This window comes from Balaenoptera acutorostrata, chromosome 8, assembly GCF_949987535.1.
Source record: "Balaenoptera acutorostrata chromosome 8, mBalAcu1.1, whole genome shotgun sequence".
NCBI lineage: Eukaryota > Metazoa > Chordata > Mammalia > Artiodactyla > Balaenopteridae > Balaenoptera > Balaenoptera acutorostrata.
This window is the reverse complement of record NC_080071.1, coordinates 94,579,460-94,602,312: the sequence shown is the minus strand read 5'-3', so window position 1 is coordinate 94,602,312 and position 22,853 is coordinate 94,579,460. Positions and strand designations below refer to the sequence as shown.

Here is a 22,853-nt window from a genome sequence, read left to right as displayed (position 1 = left end):
TAGAGGTGAACGTGGTGAGCCTGGTAGTGAAGGCACGCAGGGGTCCGTGTCCTCGCAGTTCAGCCAGACCTGCTGGGGTGGGGTCTGCCGTCTGCCCTCCTCACATGCGCCACTGACCACGCTCCTGCTGGGCTGGCCAGCCCAGGCTCAGCCGGGGACTGAACCAGGTCAGGTTGGAACGCGCCAAGTGAGCACTCCACTTGAATCCACGGATGTCAGATGTTTTTTAAAATCCACTGCTTTGCTCAGTTTAACTTCAGTGCCATTCCAGGCATCACGGTGCTCACCAGTCCTGAGAACAGCTCTGTCCCCTGTGTGTGACCTTTGGTGGAGGTGAGGTAGCGGGCACCCCGCCAGTGTAGGTAGGACGCCTCCGTGTGCCTGCCCTCTTGGGTTTTGCCCTATGCAGTCCATTCTTTGTTCAGAGTAAACGTAAGCTAGTTGCTGCTGCTTTATTTGGTGTCAGTTGTGAGTTCTGGAGCGTTTTAAACAACGGGCCCACACCCACACGGAGTGACAGCAGTCTGTGCTGCTTGCACCGTAAATTTGCTTTTCTTTCTTTTGTTTTCTGTTTTGGTTAACTGCAGTGTTTTCTTAAACAGGAAATGTAAGGAAGTGCAGTTCTGGTGTTAATTTCTGGTTTCTGCTCCCTGGGAAGTGCAGAGCCACTTTGCGTTGTTCAGAGAATTGTGTCTGTTCCGTTTTCTTCTGGTTCAGTTCCTCACCTTCGTTTTCTTTCATCTAAAATCTGCCGCCCAGCTCCTGTGTCCTTGGCTCTCGTCCTGTGTGGTTCCACCCTGGAACAGCACCTCCTCACAGCAGCCCCCGAGCGGGTCGGCTCATGGCCGTGTCCGTGTTTGCTCACAGCCTTCCTTGGCGCCCCTCTGAGGAGCTTGGTCCCCCTTTACTACGTGGTGGGCAGCATGCCGCCCCGTTTCCTGGCGATGCGGCTTCCCCAGGGTGTGGGCGCCTGGGTCTCTGTCTAGAGAAGGTGGCAGGAGGAGGGTTGTCAACACCACTGGTTTTGCAAAGGCAGTGAAGTGCTCAGGCTGGAGCTGAGCTGACGATGGCGTCTCCTTAGACAGCATGGCCTCCACGGGCTCCAAGGTGGTCGACGGGGGTGCTTTTATCTTCAGGTAATGTGGGAGCTTCTGGTTTTTAATGGCTTCTTATTTTTGTTATGTTTTTGAGAGTAATTTTTTTTTACTTGAACAGTAGTGGTCTGCCTCCCCATTAGAAGTGCCCTGGCCATGCCCAGACCAGCCGTACCTCCGGCACCGAGCGGCCCTCGCCGTAGGCCACTGCACGTTCTCAGGGAGATGCCAGCATGTGGCCCACTCCAGGCTCTTTGTGGAACATGGAAGGCCTCGCTGGGGAGTGTGCAGGCCCAGTCATCCTGTTTGCTTATGGGATGAGTGGTTAGCTTCGGGGGGGCTTTAGCCCTGTCCTGCCGCGTTGTGAGTCATTGGTGGAGCAAGGTGGATTCTGCATCCAGCTGTGTGTGTCCTTTTGTGTTCTTCAGTAAACAGAATCAAAGACCAGTACAAGGTGTCTGTGCGCATCCCTCCCGACAGCGAGAAGAGCAACCTCATCCGCATCGAGGGGGACCCGCAGGGTGTGCAGCAGGCCAAGCGCGAGCTGCTGGAGCTCGCCTCCCGCATGGTAAGCCCGCGGCCGGGGCTGTGTCTGCGCGGCAGCACCTTCCTCCTGTGCCGTTCTAGAGGGTGGCCGGTGCGGCTGTGACTTGCTGGTACCGAGTTTCCTTCATTCCCCCCCATCCCCAGGGCCCCATGTAGTGCTAGGGAGGTGCTAGGGCTCTGCAGTGGGGTTCTCAGCCTTGGCCAGGCCCCAGAGTCCCAACTGCAGTGATGACATTTCTGGAGGTGATTCTCGTGTGCAGCCAAGGTCTGGAAGCACGGCTGTGTGGTTATCTGCACACCCGGGGTGGGGGTTGGTGCCTTGTTCCCCGTCCCTGAGACTAAGCCACCAGCCCTCACACACGTTTCTTGGTTTTCTGAGTCAAATGCAGACAGATATATCCTTGCTCTGGGGTGTCTTGTCCTGGTACAGTGGTTACTGAACCCTTATTTCTCTGTCAACCTGATGCCAGTCTGATCCAGAACCTCCCAGAATTGTTTGAAATGTTTGGTTGGCTGTTAGTGTTTGTCCCTGTATTCCAGCTCTGCTTGTTTTCTTGTATTTTTCCCACGTTTTGATAGGACCTCTGGGGGAGGGTAAGAGCCCCACGGGTTCAGTGCCCTGTGTTGAACCACTTAATCATCCGCACAGGGACGCGGTCCGAGCCACCCAGTGTTCAGGAGGGCCGTGCGGAGCGCGAAGCCTCGCAGCCCTCCCGTTAAGTAGAATTGCTGGACGAGCTGCTGCAGTAGCACTTCTGCGTGAAGGGTGCTGCGCTCCGTGTTTTCGTGCTACTTTGTTCAGGAGAATAACACGCAACCAGAGTAGCACGCAGTGTGGGCATTGCTGGAGAGAGCAGGTGTTCCGCGAGCGGCGCTCTCTGCCAGCCGCTGACGCCTGGCACTGCTGCAGGGGTGCACCTGGGCGCCCCTCACTCTGGTCAGTTGTATTTTTAGGAAAACGAGCGTACCAAGGATCTAATCATTGAGCAGAGATTTCATCGCACAATCATTGGGCAGAAGGGTGAACGGATCCGTGAAATTCGGGACAAATTCCCAGAGGTAAAGGTTTCCCAAAGACATTCTTGATTGAGTATTTTGGAATCCAGTCCTCGCTAATAATCAAACTTGGTCTCCTGATGATTTGTTCTAGGTCATCATCAACTTTCCAGACCCAGCACAGAAAAGCGATATTGTCCAGCTTAGAGGGCCCAAGAATGAGGTGGAAAAATGCACAAAATACATGCAGAAGATGGTGGCAGATCTGGTAAGGGGACGTTTTCCACCCTTTGTTGTGCGACAGTGTCAAGGGTAGTAGGGGGCTGGGGGTGTTCCCCAGAACCCCTGCTTCGGGGAGCACACTCGGGCACTGGGGCAGCCCCCCCCCCCCACGGTATTTAGACCAGCAGAAATCCTTTTCCCGTGCAGAGTTACTTTGTTTCTTTTTATAAATTTATTTATTTACTTATTTTTGGCTGTGTTGGGTCCTCATTACTGCATGCGGGCTTTCTCTAGCTGTGGTGCACGGGCTTGTCATTGTGGTGGCTTCTCCTGTTGCGCAGCATGGGCTCTAGGCACGTGGGCTCAGTAGCTGCGGCTCGCGGGCTCTAGAGCGCAGGCTCAGTAGTTGTGGCGCATGGGCTTAGTTGCTCCGCAGCATGTGGGATCTTCCCGGACCAGGGCTCGAACCCGTGTCCCCTGCATGTGGGATCTTCCCAGACCAGGGCTCAAACCCGTGTCCCCTGCGTTGGGAGGCGGATTCTTAGCCATTGCATCACCAGGGAAGTCCCTGCTTTGTTTCTTGAGGGGTCTTCAGATACCTAGGCAGAGAAATTCTCCCATCCAGTAAAGAGAAGAGAGGTTTTACACAAGTAGTCTGAGAAGTCACTTATTGATTTGTCATCTTCCTCAAAACTTGGAATGCGAAGAGGCAGTTTGGAAAGTGCTGAGGGCGGTTGGTGAGAGGGCTGCAGATGCCCCGTGCTTTCCAGGGGTTCTCGGGGGCTTGGACTTGACCTCCTCAGAGAGGTGATGGGGAGGGCTTCCCAGCGCTGCCCTGGAGGGTGCTGCTTTGATGTGCATTTTGAGCTCTCTCCTGGGCCTGGCATCCCGGCCTCTGCCCATCCTCAGGCAGCTCTGCTTCTGGGTGTGACACCCACAGAGCTGGTGTGTGTCCAGGCACTTCTGGATTGTAGAACACACGTGTAACAGATCGCAGGCGCTCTCGCAGGCCGCTCTTCACGAGGGGGACTTTGCGGTAGCTGACTGGCATGCCCGGTTGGTCAGTTGTTGGATAAGTTGTCTCACCTATTCCTGTGACAGATCTCTGGAGGTCAGGCGGGGAGAGAAGTGGGTCGCAGAATCCTGTCCTCCCGTCCCACCTTCAGGCACAAGAAGGACAAGTCAGTCTGTAATACGACGGTTAATTGTACCATCTCTTGTGTTTTTTAGGTGGAAAATAGCTATTCAATTTCTGTTCCGATCTTCAAACAGTTTCACAAGAACATCATTGGGAAAGGAGGTGCAAACATTAAAAAGGTGACCGGCCGGCGTGTCTCCCGAATCTTGGCTCTGCCCCCCCTGCCCCCGTAGCCCTGTGCTGTTCTGGCTTCAGAGCTGAAGAAGGGAGCCTTGCTGCCCAGCCCTGGGAAGTCAGCCCCTCACGGTCCCCTCGCTCCTTGTAGATCCGGGAAGAAAGCAACACCAAGATTGACCTTCCCGCAGAGAACAGCAACTCGGAGACCATCATCATCACAGGCAAGCGAGCCAACTGCGAGGCCGCCCGGAGCCGCATTCTGTCCATCCAGAAAGACCTGGTAACGGGACGCTGTGTGGTGGGGTGCTCTAGCCTGGGGCGCGGGGCCAGGTGGGCCACCGAGGGATGCCTGCCGCTTGTCCCACTCAGGTGCTTGGAAATCGTCCCATTCTGAAGGTGTTACTTTTTTTTTTTTCTTCTATTTTTTGAAAAATTAACAGGCAAGAGACTGCACGTGTTTAAAGTGTGCAGTGTAAGTTTTGACCGCTGGAGTCACCTCCACAATCCAGATAGCGCACACCGTCACCCCGAAATACCCTTGTCCCCCTTCACTCCCGCCTCTGCCCCACTGGGCTCCTGGCGCCCCCCCATCCACCCTGGTCTCCGCGCCGCCGTGGGTTGGGGTGAGTTTCCTGCTTCACTGTGTGAGGGGAACCGTGGCGCCTCCTCCCGCACGCAGGCCTAGCTGTGCTCAGACCACAGGTCCTTTCAGGTTCACCACGTTGTCACATGTGTCGGTGCTGCTTTTCACTGCCGGTGACGCTTCATTACAGGAGGTCATGTTCCTTCTTGTGTGAGCTTTGTAGTTTGTGTGTTTCAAGGGGTTTCCTCTTTTATCTAAGTTGTCAAGTTAACTAGCATAAAAATTGTCTTAATGTTCACGTATTATCTCTTTCCTGTCTCTGGTAATGTCATCTTTCTCATTCCTAGTATACGTAATTTGCAGCATTGTAGAATGATCTCCTTTTAACCCTCGTAGTATTCTTTTCTCTGAAATCTACTTTTTCTCTTATCAAAGTGAGTTTCTTTTAGGCAGCTTGATTTTTTATTCAGTCTGACAATCTCTGCCTTTTAAATAAAAGTGTTTACGTTTTAATCACGTTAGTAATTATATATGTTTGTGTGGTATGTTATGTATGGCATGTTTTATTACATACACTTAGTAAGTTAATTAAATTACATTTAATGTGACTATAATTTTTTCATTTTTAAAATTGTGAAGTTTGAAAAACAAAATTCAGCATCCTAACCACTTTTAAATGTCCAGTCCAGTTCAGTGGCACTCAGGCCATTCACACTGTTGTGCAGCCGTCACCACCGCCACCTCCAGAACTGTTTCATCTTCCCAAATGGAGACTCTGTCCCCACCAAATAACAGTTCCTTCCTCCCCGCTCCTCAGCCCCTGGCCCCCTCAGTGTGATTAGTTTACGTAGAGCACTTGGATTTAAACCTGCTGTCTTGCTATTTGTTTCTCTTTGTCCCATCTACTTTGTTCTCTTTTCTGCCTTCGTTTGGGTTAGATGTTTTTATGATTCCTTTTAACCTCCTTTTTTGGTCTATTGGGTGTACCTCTGTTTTATTTTAGTGGTTGCTTTAGGGTGTTCAGTATACATCTTCAACTTACCACAGCCTGCCTTCAAGTGACTTGATGCTGCTTGAGACGCAGTGTAAGGAACTGAGAACAGTGGGCATCCAGCCCTGCCCCTGCCACTGTGTTTTGTTGACATACTGTAAACCCTACATGCATCTTAATAAGAAAATATACGCACGTCAACATTTCCTCTGCACTCTAGCTGTTCATCCCTCCCTCCCTCCAAACCGTGACAACCACCAATCTTTTCACTGGCCCCATAGTTTGCCTTTTCCAGAATGTCAAATAGTTGGAATAGCATGTAGCCTTTTCATACAGGCTTCTTTTACTTAGCAGTAAGTAATAAGATGGATCGTACCATAATTGTAAGAAACACCAGACTGTCTTCCACAGCGGCTGCACCATCTCGCATCCCCGCCAGCCTCCACATCCTCAGGCTGGCGGGTTTCATTCAGCACTCGAGGCTTTGCCTCAGTGTCTCTCACTTAACAGTGGTTTCCGACGAGACACCTGATGTCATCCTTGCTCCTCTGGCCTGTTTGATGATCGTATCACCAGCTTTTAGCAACTTATGATGTGTCCTGGTGTAATTTCATTCATGTTTCTTTGGAATTCGAAGCACTCATCTAGCTTCTTGGATATGTGAGGTTAGAGTTGTCATCAAAGTTGGAAATATTTGGGTCATTATTTCTTATTATTTTTTTCTATCCTCCAGAAACTCAGATTACCTGGTGGTAGGCAGCTTGACCTTGCCCTGCTGTCCGCCAGTGCTTTTTTTATTTGGTTGGGGAGGAGGAGTGCTTTTTTTCCTCCTTTAAACGGTCTCTTCAAATTCATTAGTTTTTTGCAATGTCTGATCTGTGATTACACCAAGTATATTTTTCTCTTTCCATATATTGTCTTCACCTCTACAAGTTCAGTTTCAACCATTTGTTTTTATGCTTGACACATTCAACCTTGCCTTTGGCTTTTTGACCTTGTGTAGTCTAGTGATGAAAATACCTGTTTTAGTGTCCTTGGCCCGCTGGCTCTACCATCTGTGTCATTTCTGGGTTGTTTTCCATTGTTCATTCCTCGTGATGGGTGGTTTTTTCCTACTTCTTTGCATGTCCGGTTTCTTTGTTTGTTCTTCTTTTATATTGGATGCTAGATGTTATGAAGTTTACTGTGGTGGGTGCTGGATATTTTTGCATTTCTATAAATATCTTTGAGCTTCGTTAAGTTACTTTAAAACAGTTTGCTCCTTTTTGGACTTGCTTTTTAGATTTGTTAGGTGGGATCACAGCGGTGCTTAGTCCCGGGTCTGTGGCAGTCCTTTCCCTGGCCTGGCTGGTCTCCCTGCATGTTCAGCCCGTGAGCCTGCAGTGCTGGGGGCTGCTCTCTCCCTGGACGGTCAGGGCTGCATCCTTGATGCAGGGGCTTGGCCGGGGGCAGGGACCGGGCTCGGCCTGTCGGCTTCCTGTCTCCGGCGTCTTGTCGCTGCGTCACACGTGGGAGGTGAATCCAGTCCCTGGTGCTCCGCCTTGAGTAGAGGCGGGGTCGTTGCTTATGGGGCTCTTGCGGGGGTTGGTCCTCGGGCATCTCGGCCCTGCCTCTGCTGCAGGCGCCTGAGGGAGACATCTTGTGTGACGTCACGGCTTTCCCTCCGCGGCATGTCTGCCCTTGCCTGCCACACAAAAGCCTGGCTCGCTCGCGCTATGTGTGATTTCAGGCCAACATAGCCGAGGTGGAGGTCTCCATCCCTGCCAAGCTGCACAACTCGCTCATCGGCACCAAGGGCCGCCTCATCCGCTCCATCATGGAGGAGTGCGGTGGGGTCCACATCCACTTCCCCGTGGAGGGTTCGGGAAGTGACACCGTGGTCATCAGGGGCCCTTCCTCGGACGTGGAGAAGGCCCGGAAACAACTCCTGCACCTGGCGGAGGAGAAGGTGAGCACCGCCCAGGAGGGTCACTGTGTCCGTCCTCTTGTCACACTGGACGCCTCCACACACCCTCTCTGTGTGGCAGGTTAGCAAACACCTATATATACCTGTATGTCTCTGATTCTTGCCACCGCTGAAGGGCCTTTCCAACTCAGATGCCTACATATTCAGTGTAGAAAACTTGCTGTTAGGCTTGTTATTTGGGGCTTTTTCCCTCAAGTATGATTTTTTTTTTAATATATATTTTATTGATTGATTGATTGATTGATTGCTGTGTTGGGTCTTCGTTTCTGTGTGAGGGCTTTCTCCAGCTGTGGCAAGTGGGGGCCATTCTTCATCGCGGTGCGCGGGCCTCTCACTATCGCGGCCTCTCTTGTTGCGGAGCACAGGCTCCAGACGCGCAGGCTCAGTAATTGTGGCTCACGGGCCCAGTCGCTCCGCGGCATGTGGGATCTTCCCAGACCAGGGCGCGAACCCGTGTCCCCTGCATTGGCAGGCAGATTCTCAACCACTGCGCCACCAGGGAAGCCCAAGTATGATTTACATACAGTAAATCTTAGTGTATAGCTCTGGGTTTCGACAAGCATATGTTCATGTGACCGCCACTCAAATACAAACCTTTTGACTGTCACCTCCCAAGGTTCTCCGTTGACTCAGTCGCCTTTGTGCCTTTGTTAAAACCCAGGTGCCCCTCTGTTTGTGGACTTGGCTCCTTTTCAGCAGCACCGCAGGTGGATGCCAGCTTTATGGGACGTCTCAGGAGTCCTTCAGCTTTGTGCTTTTTAAAATTGCTCTGGCTATTCTAGACCCTTTGCCTTTCCATGTGCATTTTGGAGCCAGCTTGTCGATTTCTAGAGGGAAGTCCTGCTTGGATTTTGATTGGGGTCATGTTGAATCTGAAGGTCAGGGCAGGGAGAATTGTTGTCTCGGCAGGTTTGAATCTTCCAGTCCACATCGATTCAATTTTTAAACTCTCTGAGTTTCCATTGGTGTTTTGTCGTTTTTAGCATGAAGGTCTTGTTCATGTTTTGTTCGGTTTGTATCTGTTTTGTTTTTAGTGGCATCATAAATGGTACTTCTTTATACAATTGGCACTTCAATTTCCAGTTACTGTCACACGTAGAAGCATGTTTGATTTTTGCATATTGGCCTTGTTTTACGCATCTGGTCTACAGCTCACTTATCAGTGACAGTACCTTTTTTTGTGGATTCTTGTGAGTTTTATAGGTGAAACCCACCATCTGTGAACGTGCAGTTCTTTCTTTCTTTCTGAGCCGTACCGCCTGTGTGTCTTGTTTACTACGTTGCTTGGGCCTCCCGCGTGCCGTTCAGTAGCCGTGGCGAGCGGAGAGCCTCTCTTGGCTGTGGACTCGGGGAAGCCCTCGCTCCCGCACTGTGCGGTGTGAGGTGCGCTGTGGGTCTTTGGCGCTTGCTCTTTATCCAGCTGAGGAAGTTCCCTTCTGTTCTGAGTGTGCTGAGAGTTTTTATCAGGAACGGGTGTATTGTAGGATCTGTTGACATGATCACCTGGTTTTTCTTTTTTTAGTGTAAATATTAGATTGATTTGGTGTTTAACCAACTTTGGCGTTTCTGGGGTGAACCCCACCTGGTTTTGATGCATCATCCTGTATCATGTTGCTGGGCTGGGCTCAGCTAACTCGTTAGCTTTTGTAGAATGCTGCTATTTGTGAGCGTCTGTCTGAAAAGTTGAGGATTCTCAGTGGTGGTCTGTGAAACCGGCAATTAAAGATAACAGAATTCGGTTGTTAACCGTTTAGCTTGGGGGCCAGGTTTCATGACAAGAGAAAGGAGAGTGCGTGCCCGGCGTGGGCTTGTCCGCCTGGGGTGTGTCCCCCTCACACTCTCCTGACGCTTCTGCCAGAGGAACCGGCATCTCAGCGAGCTCGCTGGGCCAGGGCTTTTCGTGGTATCAGATGAGGGCCTTGGTTGGCTTGGCCGTCTCCGAGCTGGAGGCTGCAGCTGGTGGTGCGTAGGTCACCTGGAGCCCTAGGGAGTGAGGACTGGACAGGGCGCCGTCCACTGGCGTCGGGAGCAGTGTGGGTGCCCGGGCCTGGGAGGGGCTCCCGGCGTGCCATGGGCTTCCTGTTGTGCGGGTGCAGTCCCCCCAGCCCACGCCCCCTTTGCAGATGGAGATAGCAGCTTGCAGAAGCTTGGTCACTGCTGGTCAGTGGCAGGCCTGGGGCTCTAGGCTGAGTGCTGTCCCCACCTTGGTGTCTCTGATCATGGAGGGGAGGAAATGCGAGTACCATGTTGTCCGGGTGTCTGTCCGCGTGCTTGCTGAGGTTTGAGTAGCCCCCTTGGGAGGGACGTCGGTGACACTGTGAGGAGAACTCCCCCTCACAGCGCCATCCCCTAGGCCCTCTTAGTCACCTGCTCCAGGGCCCAGGCAGGTGGCTCAGGCCAACAAATGTGGGGTTGGTTTCTGCAGCAAACCAAGAGTTTCACTGTCGACATCCGCGCCAAGCCAGAGTATCACAAGTTCCTCATCGGCAAAGGGGGCGGCAAAATCCGCAAGGTGCGTGACAGCACCGGAGCCCGCGTCATCTTCCCGACGGCTGAGGACAAGGATCAGGACCTGATCACCATCATAGGGAAGGAGGACGCCGTCAGGGAGGCTCAGAGGGAGCTGGAGGCCCTGATCCAGAGCCTGGTGAGGCCCGGGGGGAGCCGCGCCCTGACCGTGGGTCCCGGGACCGCGGCGCCGTCAGCGGGGCGGGTCACACTGCGCCCTTCTCTCGACGCCGCAGGACAATGTGGTTGAAGACTGCATGCTGGTGGACCCCAGGCACCACCGTCACTTCGTCATCCGGAGAGGCCAGGTCCTGCGAGAGATCGCCGAGGAGTACGGCGGGGTGATGGTCAGCTTCCCGCGCTCCGGCACGCAGAGCGACAAAGTCACCCTCAAGGGGGCCAAGGACTGCGTGGAGGCGGCCAAGAAGCGCATCCAGGAGATCATCGAGGACCTGGTGGGCGCCCGGGAGGCTCGGCAGGGCTCCGGGCCCCAAGGCGGGTGGGCGTCGCACAAGGACCGGCCCCCCCAAGGGGAGAGGTCCCCTGAAAACGGGGGCGGTTTCTGAAGCAGCCTTTAGAACCTCGCCCTCCTCGTGGGTCAGCCCGGCCTCCGGACGTCCTCTGGCCGTTGTGGCCACGCTTGCGGGATGGCACCTAACGGCACCTCCTGCGGTGCGGCGGGGAGGGCCCTCCTTTGTCTGCAGAGCAGTGGGATGTTGTTACGTTCCGGTCCTGGGCGGTAGCCGCCTCAGTCCACTTTCGTACCATAGTCTTTTTGGGAAACGCTTCAGAAAGAGGCCTCCCCTTTGGCCCTGCCCTGCGCCGCAGGCTGTCCATGTGCTGGGAAGTGGCTATAGGGGGACGGAAACAAAAGCGGTGGATGTGAATTTGACCCTAAGCAACGAACCTTTGCCAGTTTTTTTCTCTCTGCTCTGTCTCCCCACAGGAAGCCCAGGTGACCATAGAATGCGCCATCCCCCAGAAGTTCCATCGATCGGTCATGGGCCCCAAAGGTTCCAAAATCCAACAGATCACTCGGGACTATAACGTTCAAATTAAATTCCCAGACAGAGAGGAGAACCCAGGTGAGTCCCTGCGGTGAGCCCTGTGCTGAGTGGGAAGCGGAGGTGGGGGGGGGGGTGTGTGTGTGTGTGGTCCCGGCCTGGGGGAGGTGGTGGCGGGCGGCTGTTGGGTGTCCTGGTGAAGCTCCTCCCTTCCTGGGGCTCCTGCGCGGGTGCACTGCCGGTACGGTCGGCTGTCCTGGGGGCTTCCAGAGGTTCAGGGTCACTCCCTGGTTTCTCAGAGGTGGGCTGTGTTAGTTGCTCCAGGGTGATGAGGTGCCCTTCAAATGTCCTAGAGGTTCACAGCTGCTGGTGACCAGGCCAGGGGAGAGCAAAGCACCTGCAGCCTCCTGTGCAGTGGGGAGCCCCGAGTGCAGGCCTGCCGCTTTTCCCGGGCCCTTCTGCGTGCCACGTGTGCTGGGCTCCGTCCCCGGCAGCACCTCCTCCCCGTCGCCAGCACCCCTCTCATGAGGCAGCCACTGACCCGCCGGAGGGCACCGTCTGAATGGCTGGCTGCCCTTACGGGATGTCCCTTCAGCTCCAAGTGTCCTGCCTGTCACCTGGTTGTGCTTGTGCCCCCGGGGACGGGGCAGGGCGGGGCGATTGGTGGTCAGGGAGGTGACCTGCGGGGCACGGATCTAGCTGGTGTCTCAGACCCAACTTTGTAAATCCCGTGTCCTCCTTGCTTGCCCATCTCCTCCCTGTTGACCCATTGGGTCTGGTGGCAACCCTGTGGCCTGCAGGGTGCACTCCCAGCGCTCTGTCCTCTGCGGAGCTTGTCATGGCTGTTGAAGCGCCTAATTTCCTGAGAAGATGGGCTCTTTTGAGTAGAAACGAGTTAAATCGTATTTGTCACATTTATGTTTCACACTTGAATGTTTACTTCCTAATTGGTGTAAAGATATATCCAGATTCACCCCCCTCACTTACACACAGGCACGCTTGTTTTTTCTGAGTTATTTAAGTGTAATCTTGAGAGCCACCCTTCACCTGCAGTGGCCTCTTCATAAGGATGAGGGCGTTCTCCTCTGTCACTGGGGAGGACCGTGGCGTGCTCACCAGAGTCGGAAGATGCAGCGTCACGTGATGCTGCTGCCTGGGTCGTTGCCCACATGCAGGTTCTGCTCATCTTAAGAGCGTCCTGCCGAGCCCACGCCTTTCCCCAGCTCAGCCCAGGGTCACGATTGCTGTAGGCAGTCGTGTCTGTGTGCTTGTTCGCCACTGGGTTCTGTCTTGCTCCGTGAACGTCGTGTGGTTTATTTCGGTCGTGCCCAGATCCTAGAGTGGCCAGGGGAGCCACGCGGCCGGCGCCCGTGCCCCAGCGCTCTTGGATTTGCTGGCTTCCTGGCACGAGAAGCTGGCCCCTCCCCAGTCATCTTCTCCAGCCCCTCCTGGCTGTCTCCGCCCAACACGGGTCGCTTGGGTTGTCATGACCGTCCGGGCACCGGTCTCCTTCCCTCTCGGGCGCAGTGGGCCCTGCTCCGCGCCCCTCCCGCAGGTCTGTCTCCTCCCCCAGCCAGACAGCGTCCTCCCGGAGTCAGGCGGGACTCTTCCCTCCCCACCAGCACCCCGTAGGCGCTGGACCGGTGTGTGGGTCTGGACAGAGGCGAGCGTCCTGCGGTGGCCCGTAGGACGGCCTGGGCCCGGGCGCTCGGCAGCTTGAGCTGCCCCTTCCCTGTCCCTAGTGCACAGTGTGGAGCCCGCTGTCCAGGAGAACGGCGACGACGCGGGGGAGGGGAGGGATGGCAAGGAGGCCGAGCCCGGCTCCCCCAGGAGGTGCGACATCATCGTCATCTCCGGCCGGAAGGAGAAGTGCGAGGCCGCCAAGGAAGCCCTCGAGGTGCGTGCAGAACCCCACCAGCACCCCCGCGTCCCTGGGGGCCCATCGCAGGCACCGGCGTGGGGGCGGGGAGGGGGAGCGGGTCTAGTCACTTGAGCCCGAGGCCCCAAGCACCTCGGCTCGCCCTGCGGAAGGTGCTGGACTGGGTCACAGCCCAGGAGCGGGGCTGCAGGCCCGGGACCGAGGACAGGTGCGGAGCTGGCAGGGCTCAGACTCCCCCTCTGCGATGTGCAGCTGCCGGGGCCTGTCTCGGGCTCACGAGGATGAGTACTTGCTGAGCGCCACCTCAGTGGACAGGACAGGGGTCCTGTCGTATCACGGGTCAAGTGGGGCAAGCAGCTTGCCGAGGTAAAGGGCACGGTCGGGGCCGCAGTCGGGACGGTGGAGTCGGTGTCCCATCGCTCTGACCCACTCTAGGGTCTCCGCGAGGCTGGGATCAGGGCGAGCCTCTGTGTGAGCCCCACTCCCCTCCTCCGTGGGCCCCGGATGCCTCTTTCCCTGGAGTTGTGCTGCTTTGCTTCTGCAAGGGGCTGCTGTGTTGAGCACAGGCCCGGGTCTGTTTGCTCTGCCAGCGTTGACCTGAAGACTGCATTCCACGTCCTTTTTCCGTGTCCTCTGTTGAGTCAAAGGTCTGGGCGGCATTCTTAGTCCAGGTGGAACAGTACAGAAGGTTCGAGAAAGCAGTCTGATTGTCACAGGGCTCTTCGCCTGTGCTCCAGGAAGAGCTGTTGCTGAGCCCACAGGGTCCCTCTGCTCCTCGCTTGGAGGCCTAACCTCAACCCCTGCCCTGCAGGCGCTGGTTCCCGTCACCATTGAAGTGGAGGTGCCCTTTGACCTTCACCGGTACATCATCGGGCAGAAGGGAAGCGGGATCCGCAAGATGATGGACGAGTTTGAGGTACAGCTGTCGGCGGGTCCTTTCCCTGGAGACCAGGTGTCAGCAGGGGGCGGTGCTCCCCAGGTCGGGAGGTCAGCCCTCGGAGTGGGGCTTCACGTCCCACCCGCCTTGTCCCGAGCCTGCAGTTGTGCCCCTGGCCAAAGGGACAAGTGGGCAGCTGATCACGGCTCCCAAACTTCCCGCTGGTGGGGACCAGATAGACACGTGTCTGTCCTGCATGTGCATCAGGCCTGTCCCCGTCTCCGCACAGGTGAATATTCACGTCCCGGCCCCTGAACTGCAGTCTGACATCATCGCCATCACGGGCCTGGCTGCGAATTTGGACCGGGCCAAGGCTGGGCTGCTGGAGCGGGTGAAGGAGCTGCAGGCAGAGCAAGAGGACCGGGTGAGGGCCGGGCGGGGCCGCGTGGGCCAGGGAGGATCGCCCGGGGGGCCCAGACCTCCAGCTCCCAGCTGCCCCTCAGCCAGTGAAGTCAGGTGGCAGCGGGAGAGCCAGGTGACCCCCCCGCCTTGCAGCGAGCTTTCATCAGAGGCCATGTTGGGGCCATGGCCCTTTCTTCCTGATGTAACAGCGGCAAAGGTGGGCGTCCACGTTAATTAGCTGTTTCTTAAGCAAATCTGAAGACATTTGCCAACCTTACGGGGAAGGTTCAGCTGGGGAGGCCTGGGAGCCATTGCTAGGAAAGACCCCCTCGCCCCCCAACGTGTGACTGTGGTGCCAGGCGGCTCCCACTGACGCGCTCGGTGCGGTTTCCCTGCCGTTGGGTGGACGTGAGAAGCCGCTTCGCCTCTCTGGGGGGCTGGCGTTTGGAGGATTACATGAGTGACGCACGCAGGGGCGGGTGTTTGGGAAACTTGAAGCACCGTTACATTTTATGTGGGGGTAACGGACTCCTTGCTGAGGGGAACCTTCCTGGCGTCTGGTGATGGGGCAGGGCCCGTGAACCTCACGAGTCTGTGGTCCCCGCTTCTCAGCCTCAGCACAGGCTTTGGGGGCCCTTCTCTGCCCAGGGCTTTGCCTGAGCCTCTGCCTGTGGACATCCCTTAGCGCTTTTGTTCCCTTTTGTGGGTTTTTTGTTTGTTTGGTTTGTTTGGTTTTGGTTTTGGTTTTGGGGGTTTTTTTGCCTGCTTTCGTACCCCTACCCCAAAGACCCAGAACTTTTTTATACTTACTCATCAGGCCTCTGTTTCACAAGTTAGGGTAGTAGAGCCCAGGGCTTGCTGCGTGCTGTGCCAGGCCTGTCGGTTACCGGCACGCAGCTTTCCCTCTTTTCTGAAGGACCTGTGCTCGTGGTTGTGGAGTGGTCAGGTCCTCAGGTTCTCATTACTAGCTGATGGCGGAAGGGGCGCAGCGGCTAGCGGGAAAGCCGTGTCTCGTTCTTGTTGCAGAGGTGACGACAGATCCCTTCCAGGTTGAGGATGGAAGGGGCGCGTGGGCGCGCGATGCTGAGGGCCAAGGCAGACGTGCCCCCCCTCCCCCTCACTCTCCCTTGTCTCATCTGCAGGCTTTAAGGAGTTTTAAGCTGAGTGTCACTGTAGACCCCAAATATCACCCCAAAATCATTGGGAGGAAGGGGGCAGTGATCACCCAAATCCGCTTGGAGCACGACGTGAACATCCAGTTTCCTGATAAGGATGATGGGAACCAGGTAAGGAGGACCGCTTGAGTCAGACGCCACGGTGGAGCGCTTCAGGGGCAGAGGGACTCTCACTGGTCTGTGTCCTGACCTGGGGACAGTGGCCACGCAGATTTAGGACGTATCCAGAGGGGCGGTGAGAGCAGCAGGTCTCCGAGGAGCTGATTTGGGCTTGGGGTCTGGGCCCATGTTGGCCCAGGCCAGCGCATGAGGCTTCTCTGTCATGGCTCTGTCGCCCTGTGGGCTTGGGGCACTATTCCCGTGCCCACCTGGCCCTCCGCCCGCTGCACTCAGAGGGCAGTGGAAGGCGGCCCCTCCCCTGGGCATCGCCCCCAGGCCGTCACACACCCCTGCCTGACCCCTCCCTTGCCCTTTCTGCCCCTCAGGCTCAGCCTCTGGGAGGTGACCTGGGCCCTCCTGCCCCCCGCCCTGCCTTCCTCTCCTCCCGGCCTCTTACTGCTCTGGAGTCAGCCCCCGGCCTCCTCACTGACCCTGACCCTGACCCTCCCCCTCCCCAGGTGCGTCCTGGGCAGTGCCGTTTCTTCGCCTCTGTATTTCTAAGTAGTGTTCATAAAACTGCTGTTCTTCTTCATTTGTGATTTTTTAAAATTATCTTGACCTTGAGAATTTAGCTCAGACTCCTCGCCTTCACTACCTTTTATTTCCGCCAACTTTTCCACCTAATCATCAATTTTTTAGTCACTGTTTAGTGTTTAGATTATTTCGGTTAATATTCCATGAGCCAAGTGGGGTTGAGTGGTCATGTGTCGCATTCATGGCTTTTTCCTGTGAGGCTTATGCTGCGTTTGCAGTCTGTTCAGTGCTGTTGTGTACTTGGCGGACGATGGGCCTGCTGGCTGGTGGGAGTCTGGGCTCTGCTGGGCTGGGTTCTGGGTGGAGCCCGCCGCCCACTGTCTGCATTTGCTTCTTCGGGGCCGGAGGCACCTGGCTGCGGCCCTGGTGCGTCCTGGCCTTTCTCTTGTCTCTCTCCTGCTGTGGGTCACCGAGTTTCTGCTCTTCTGTTTTGTGTCCAGGTGTTCGTTCTTGTTGTGTTGTGTTCTTCGGTGTGGGTGCAGTGTTTTTCCCTGTCCTGAGGAATGTGGCTTTAGGTTGTACTTTCTAGTTTCCTTCTCTCTGCCTTGAGTTACCCATTTGCTCTGCTCATCTTTACGGCTCTGGCGTCTCACCTGCTGGTTTGAGGGGCAGGGGTGCTGGCCACGGTTGTCTGCACCTTGTCTCCAGGTCGGTCTGTCTGTCCAGCGGAGACGCCTCCAGTGGAGGTCACCCACCCCCGTGCCCTCAGCTGCCAGCGTCCCCTCGGCTTTGTGGCCCGGTGCCCTTCCTCCTCCTTGTCAACGACTGTCTTTCTGGTGGAGTTGTGGGATGGGGGGGGGCCGGGAGAACACAGGTGCTGTTAAGCTGCTGTTTTAGGCGCTCTCCCTTCTGAGCTGGTTGGGTTTCCCCTTACGGTGAGGTCTTCCTCACCCAGGCCCGCTGAGCGCCTGCCCCACTTCTCACCTCCCCACAGAGCTGCGCCCCGCTGGGTCGGTGCTCGCAGTCAGGCATCCCTGGGTGCCCCCTCTTCTGACCGGATTCTCCTTTCTCAGCCCCAGGACCAAATTACCATCACAGGGTACGAGAAGAACACAGAAGCTGCCCGGGATGCCATATTGAAAATTGTGGGTGAACTTGAACAGATGGTTTCTGAGGATGTCCCGCTAGACCACCGTGTTCACGCCCGCATCATCGGTGCCCGTGGCAAAGCCATCCGCAAAATCATGGATGAATTCAAGGTGAGTTCCCGACCTGATCGTGAAGAGCGTTGAGCCCTAAAAGCACAGCAGGGGGGATCGGCTGGGTGCTCCCTGCACCATCGAGCCACTTCTTTCCCCGCGAGCCAGTTGAGGGGGCAGCGGGGACCACCTGGGGCTTCACCTCGTCCTGCCTGGGTCGCTGACCACACTCGGGATTCGGACTGGGAGACTTCTGAGGCTCAGGGGCCCGTCCCTAAGGTAGAGGTCACGTGGGGTCACAGCTGTGTGTAGTTGACCCTGTCGGCGGTGCCCTGCATGGCCTGCGGAAGGTGGCGGCCCCATGGTGGCCGATGGCTCTGCCTCTGCGAGGGCACATGCGGCTCTGAACACCAGGTGCCCCACAGGGCCCCGGTCCTCCCGGGGGGCATCTTCACTAGAAATGGACCGTTCCCGGCCACACGCGACGGGGCCCTCAGAGCCATCTCAGCTGCCATGTGCTCCTTCCAGGTGGACATTCGCTTCCCCCAGAGTGGGGCCCCCGACCCCAACTGCGTGACCGTGACGGGGCTCCCGGAGAACGTGGAGGAAGCCATCGACCACATCCTCAACCTGGAGGAGGAATACGTGAGTCCGGGCTGGGCAGCAGGCCTGGGGTGGGGCCGGGTGGGCACCTCGCGGGTGCGGGGGGTGCCCGTCGGCATCCCTGCTGCGAGCCGACGCCCCTGCCTGCGCCCGCAGCTGGCCGACGTGGTAGACAGCGAGGCGCTGCAGCTGTACGTGAAGCCCGCCCCCCACGAGGAGTCCAGGGCGCCGTCCAAGGGCTTCGTGGTGCGCGACGCCCCCTGGACCGCCAGCAGCAGCGAGAAGGTGAGGCTCCGCCGCCCAGGCCCTGCGCGCGCGCCTCAGCGGCCATTCCAGACGCTGCTGGGGGGCGGGGGGCGGCCTCGTCACTGAAGCCGAGCCCCCTCTCCCCCCACAGGCTCCCGACATGAGCAGCTCCGAGGAGTTTCCCAGCTTTGGGGCTCAGGTGGCCCCCAAGACCCTCCCTTGGGGCCCCAAACGATAATGATGAAAGAGCAGAACCCTCTCCAGCCTGCTGACCTGAACCCGCCACGCGATGGTGCGTCCCAACCTAACCCAGCGGCTGGGCCCTCCGAAAATTGTCGACGCTCCCCTTCCCCGAGGTCTCACAGCGAAGCCGGCGCCCCGCGCTGTGTGCGGCCCGGCCCCGGGCCTGGTGGCACCCAGCGTGGCACGGGCCCTGCTCCCAGCCTTTGCTCTGGGCGGCTCTCCACTGTCGTGAACACTAAGGAGGTCACGGGACGGTGTCACCCAGCACGTCGGTGAGGCTGTGGCCTCCGCCAGGAGAGCACCACAGGTGCAGCCGAGTCTACTTCCTGTGTCATGACCTCAGGAAATAAATTTCCTTGACTTTATAAAAGCCAAAACGTTTGCCCTCTTCCTTTCCCACCTTCCTCTCTCTCTCGTGCCTGTCGTCCAGATGCTCCTCTGGTAGAACGCGCTCTGCCTTCTTCCAGCTGCCAAAAAGCCCGCTTACCCAGGCCACAGGGCAGGTCGGGAGGCCTGGTGTGCACCCTGGGCGCCCGCAGACCCAGAGGAGAGCCCAGTGGAGCCAGAGGGATCAGGAAGGCAGGAGGCAGACGCGGTTCTTGGAGGGCCCTGGCTTTCCCGGTGTCATGTCGGGGTCTCTGCCCCGGACCACACGGGTGCAGGCCCCGAGTCTGGTGAGCCTGGTGAGCGCGGGACCTGAGGAACGCCAGGCGGAGAGGAGGGGGCTGGCCGGGGAGGTGGAGATCACCCACGCCTGCTCCGCGGAGGCCCCGCCCTTTGCACACTGGCTGACTTGTTTTTACACCACCTTCCGCTCCCTCGCACCCACCCCTCCCCAGATGCCCCCTGTTGAGTTGCCTCTTTCTACCTCAGAGCTGGTATGGGGTGTCCCGAGCTTCGGGCTGTGTTTGCTGCGGCCTTGGGGGCTGGAAGCCGAGTGCCCGGCTCAAGGCCGTGCTGTTCCTCAGCCACTGGGTCGGTGGCCAGTGGGCCCGTCCAGCGGGGAGCACACGGGCCACCCCCCCAGGTGGCCGCTGATGCGTGCTTGAAAGGCAGGCCTCCTGGCCCCGGGGTAGAGAGAGGCTGCCGGTCGGCCGGGACCAGAGGCCCCAGTGCTGCTGGCGGCCTCTTTGTCAAGTTTGTGGTAGGTCAGTTCCGCGGTTGGACCCCAGGCCTTGGCGGGTCAGGGTGCCCCGGCCCCAGCCGGCTTGGTGAAGGTCCACCCTGAAGAGGGAAGGGTGGGGCCCCGTCTCCACGGAGGCGACGGGCCACTCTGAGTTGTCTTGTCCCAGATGCCGGGCTTCCTAGAGGAGCTGCCTTGTGCCCCGGGGACAGTCGTCTCTCCTCTGACCACCTTCTCCCCACCCTCAGAGTTTTTCTCTCAATTTATTAACTGGAGCTCGGCCACCTTCTGACTCTTCGGTTCCGGAGTAGACCCCGAGTCTAACTGCGGTCGCCTCTGCAAGTCCCTGCTAGCTCTGGCGGCCTTAAGTGTGCCCACTCAGAGGCGTGAGCAGCTGGGAGAGGAAAGAAGGAGCGTTTGCTCCTGCTCAGCAGGCTGCGTGACCCCGGAGGAGGTGGAGTTGATTGCAGTAGGAGACAGGAGGAAAGGCCCCACCTCTGGGAGCCTCGCGGGGAAGGGCCGGCCCCTCCTCTCCTTTTGCATGAGTTAGGAGCCTTTCCCACTGGCCCCCGCCCCCCACCCCGGGAGTCTGCCCGCACCTCCCCCTCCCTCTGTCTTTCCTACAGCATCCAACCCTGCCCTCCCCAGAGGTAAATTTTTAATTCTCACAACAGATTTTTGCACACGTGCATTTACTGCTAAACGTCATAGATGCAAACTCCCCTTTCCTAAACTGTGTTTGGGGTCTTGCTCGCTCTGTTTTTGGTTGTTGTTAAAGGGGATGAGATGACTGTGCCCAGGCCTGTCCCCTGCGGCCTCCGATGCTGCGGGGAGAGCCTGGCGGGAATGGGCGCGTGTGTCCGTCTCCTCCTTGTTGAATGTCTTCCATATCATATGTGTCCACGGCTACCATCCATCCCTTGGCCTTAACTTTAAAATTTGGAGATTATATGCAAACATGTGTAAAGGCTCATGAATATGGATGACACTGGAATTTTATAAATTCTAAAATAAAACCCGAAACCAGATATAGTGTGCTGGGACTCATTTTATCACGTCCCGTGTGTGCTCAGTCTGTTTTTTTTAAATAGTGGGTTTTTTTTTTTAATTTATTTTATTTTTGGCTGCGTTGGGTCATCGTTGCTGCGCGCGGGCTTTCTCTAGTTGCGGCGAGCGGGGGCTGCTCTTTGTTGTGGTGCGTGGGCTTCTCATTGCGGTGGCTGCTCTTGTAGCGGAGCACGGGCTCTAGGCGTGCGGGCTTCAGTAGTTGTGGCTCGACGGCTCTAGGTGCGCGGGCTTCAGTAGTTGTGGTGCATGGGCTCAGTAGTTGTGGCTCACGGGCTTAGTTGCTCCGCGGCATGTGGGATCTTCCTGGACCAGGGTTCGAACCCGTGTCCCTTGCATCGGCAGGCGGATTCTTAACCACTGCGCCCCCAGGGAAGCCCTTGTGCTCAGTCTTGTGAAACCAGGGGTGTCTTCAGCATGCTCTTGAGTGGTAACTGGACACCCACAGATATTTGGTGCAGTTCTCCCAGCTGGCCTAGGGTTCTCAGCCCTGTGTTAACTGTTCCCGCAGGGGCCACCACGCTGGGAGGCGTCGTTGTTGGGGGTGGACAGCGACCCGGCACCTCCCACTCCTAAACGTGCGCCCTGCGGGGGCGCCAGCAGGCGCTAGGAGCTGTAGACGAAGTTTGAAGGCAGCGCTGTCCCCAAGAGCTGGGCAGAACGGCTCAGTGGCCGTCTTCCTTCAGGGAGCTGACACAGCAGCCGGGGTGGGCCAGTTACGCACAACGCTGCAGGGAAGGCTTCTGGTGGTGCGGCCCCTGGAAAAGGTCGCACCTGTGGGTTCCATCGTTCCGTCCCTCCAGTGGAGGCCAAGGTGGTGGCTACTCTAGGTGGGAGGAGGAGGGTGGTGTGGGAAGGTCCTTGTCAGGACCGCATCCTTGTGACCAGGGCTGTGTCTTTGTTCAAAAGCTGGTTACACTGGTGTGCTCACTTCATGAAAGCCCAAGGTGTGACCTAGCGTTTCTTATGTTTCCATAAATTTACTTTAAAATTTAAAAAGTTTGAAACAGAAACAACAACAACAAAGCAACCATCTGCAAGAAAATACTTGTGGATTTGGTGACAAGGGCATGGTGCGTGCAGCCCCACCACCCACAAGTGGAAGGATAGCTCATTTTCTAAACAGTGGGTGAGCAAATGGCAGATTCAAAAAAAATGCCAGTGGCCACACCACAGCCTCAGCCCCACTGGTCAAGAAATGCTCAGTGCTGCCTGAGGCCCAGAGCAGCGGGTTTTTAAATGTGTCAACCGGCAGTTCTGGGGAGAAGCTGGGCGGTGGTGCAGTGCATCAAAGCGCTTTAAAAATCATGTGCCCTTTTTGACACTGCTGTGCACTTTGAGGAGCGTCCCCTAAGGAAATCGAAGGTGGGCACAGTGTCTCCTGGCGTTTATGCCATGTGACTTCTAACCGCAGAGCAAGAGAACGGTAAGCAGATGGCGAAGTTGGGAGGTGCTGTGTGACCCGAGCGAGGAGAAGGTAAACACAGAAAGAGGTCGTGAAGCCAGTCAGCGGACGAAGTCGAACTGCAGGTACCATTCAGCTCCCAGCTCTGAAGATGACCACGTGCACCCAGACAGGCAGACTTCCAGAAGGAGATGCACCGGGCATCGCAGGAATGTCCTTTCCTCCAAGCACTTCACTGGTCAGGGGATAAAGTTCAATCTCCTTCCAAACCTTCCCCACCTGGGCGCTCGCTGCCCGGAGAGACGGGGGTGCCCACTCCTCAGAGCGCACCGCCTGGGGGCGTCAGGTGGTGCTACAGGAGGAGAGGAGGGCGGCTCAGAGGCTGTGGACAGGCTGGAAGGGAGAGGGGCTCAAGGTGAGAAGGCAGGCCTGCAGGCCTTGTGGGGACGGGGCCGCAGCGGACGGGGCGGGGGTGGCGAGCAGACTCCCAGCAGGTTGCGCAAGACGCGGCGTGGACAGGGTGGGAAGGGGCGGGGCTGGAGAGGGGATGCCGCCCTCGCCATCCGAGGGAGAGCGTGTGCAGGGAGCACGGGAGAGAAGACGGAGGACAGGAGATGAGCCTCCCCGAAGGGCCGAGGGGGACGGAAGTGAAAGGAGCAGCCCTCGGTGGAAGCCACCGCCTGTGCCTGCGAGAGGCTGGGGAAGGGGGAGGGGCAGGGGCTGGAAGGACCGGAGCCGTCCTGCCCCAGGGGAGTGAGGAGACAGCACTGGTCCGTGG

General features: G+C 57.1%; 1 protein-coding gene across 4 annotated transcripts in view; it reads left to right on the top strand.

Moving 5' to 3' along the window:
- The window catches only part of HDLBP (high density lipoprotein binding protein), a 71,844-nt gene extending 51,182 nt beyond the window's left edge, over positions 1 to 20,662 (top strand). For all 4 annotated transcript variants that reach the window (XM_057551635.1, XM_057551633.1, XM_057551634.1 and 1 more), the window contains 17 exons: positions 1,523 to 1,662; positions 2,595 to 2,699; positions 2,791 to 2,904; positions 4,089 to 4,175; positions 4,322 to 4,453; positions 7,477 to 7,695; positions 10,139 to 10,360; positions 10,458 to 10,676; positions 11,168 to 11,306; positions 12,968 to 13,122; positions 13,916 to 14,020; positions 14,271 to 14,405; positions 15,526 to 15,669; positions 17,265 to 17,450; positions 17,919 to 18,035; positions 18,150 to 18,278; positions 18,391 to 20,662. In XM_057551635.1, coding sequence (XP_057407618.1) covers positions 1,523 to 1,662; positions 2,595 to 2,699; positions 2,791 to 2,904; positions 4,089 to 4,175; positions 4,322 to 4,453; positions 7,477 to 7,695; positions 10,139 to 10,360; positions 10,458 to 10,676; positions 11,168 to 11,306; positions 12,968 to 13,122; positions 13,916 to 14,020; positions 14,271 to 14,405; positions 15,526 to 15,669; positions 17,265 to 17,450; positions 17,919 to 18,035; positions 18,150 to 18,278; positions 18,391 to 18,477 — 2,435 coding nt within the window. In that variant the 3' untranslated portion in view covers positions 18,478 to 20,662. The remainder of the gene's footprint in view (positions 1 to 1,522; positions 1,663 to 2,594; positions 2,700 to 2,790; positions 2,905 to 4,088; positions 4,176 to 4,321; positions 4,454 to 7,476; positions 7,696 to 10,138; positions 10,361 to 10,457; positions 10,677 to 11,167; positions 11,307 to 12,967; positions 13,123 to 13,915; positions 14,021 to 14,270; positions 14,406 to 15,525; positions 15,670 to 17,264; positions 17,451 to 17,918; positions 18,036 to 18,149; positions 18,279 to 18,390) is intronic.
- Positions 20,663 to 22,853: the final 2,191 nt, after the last annotated feature.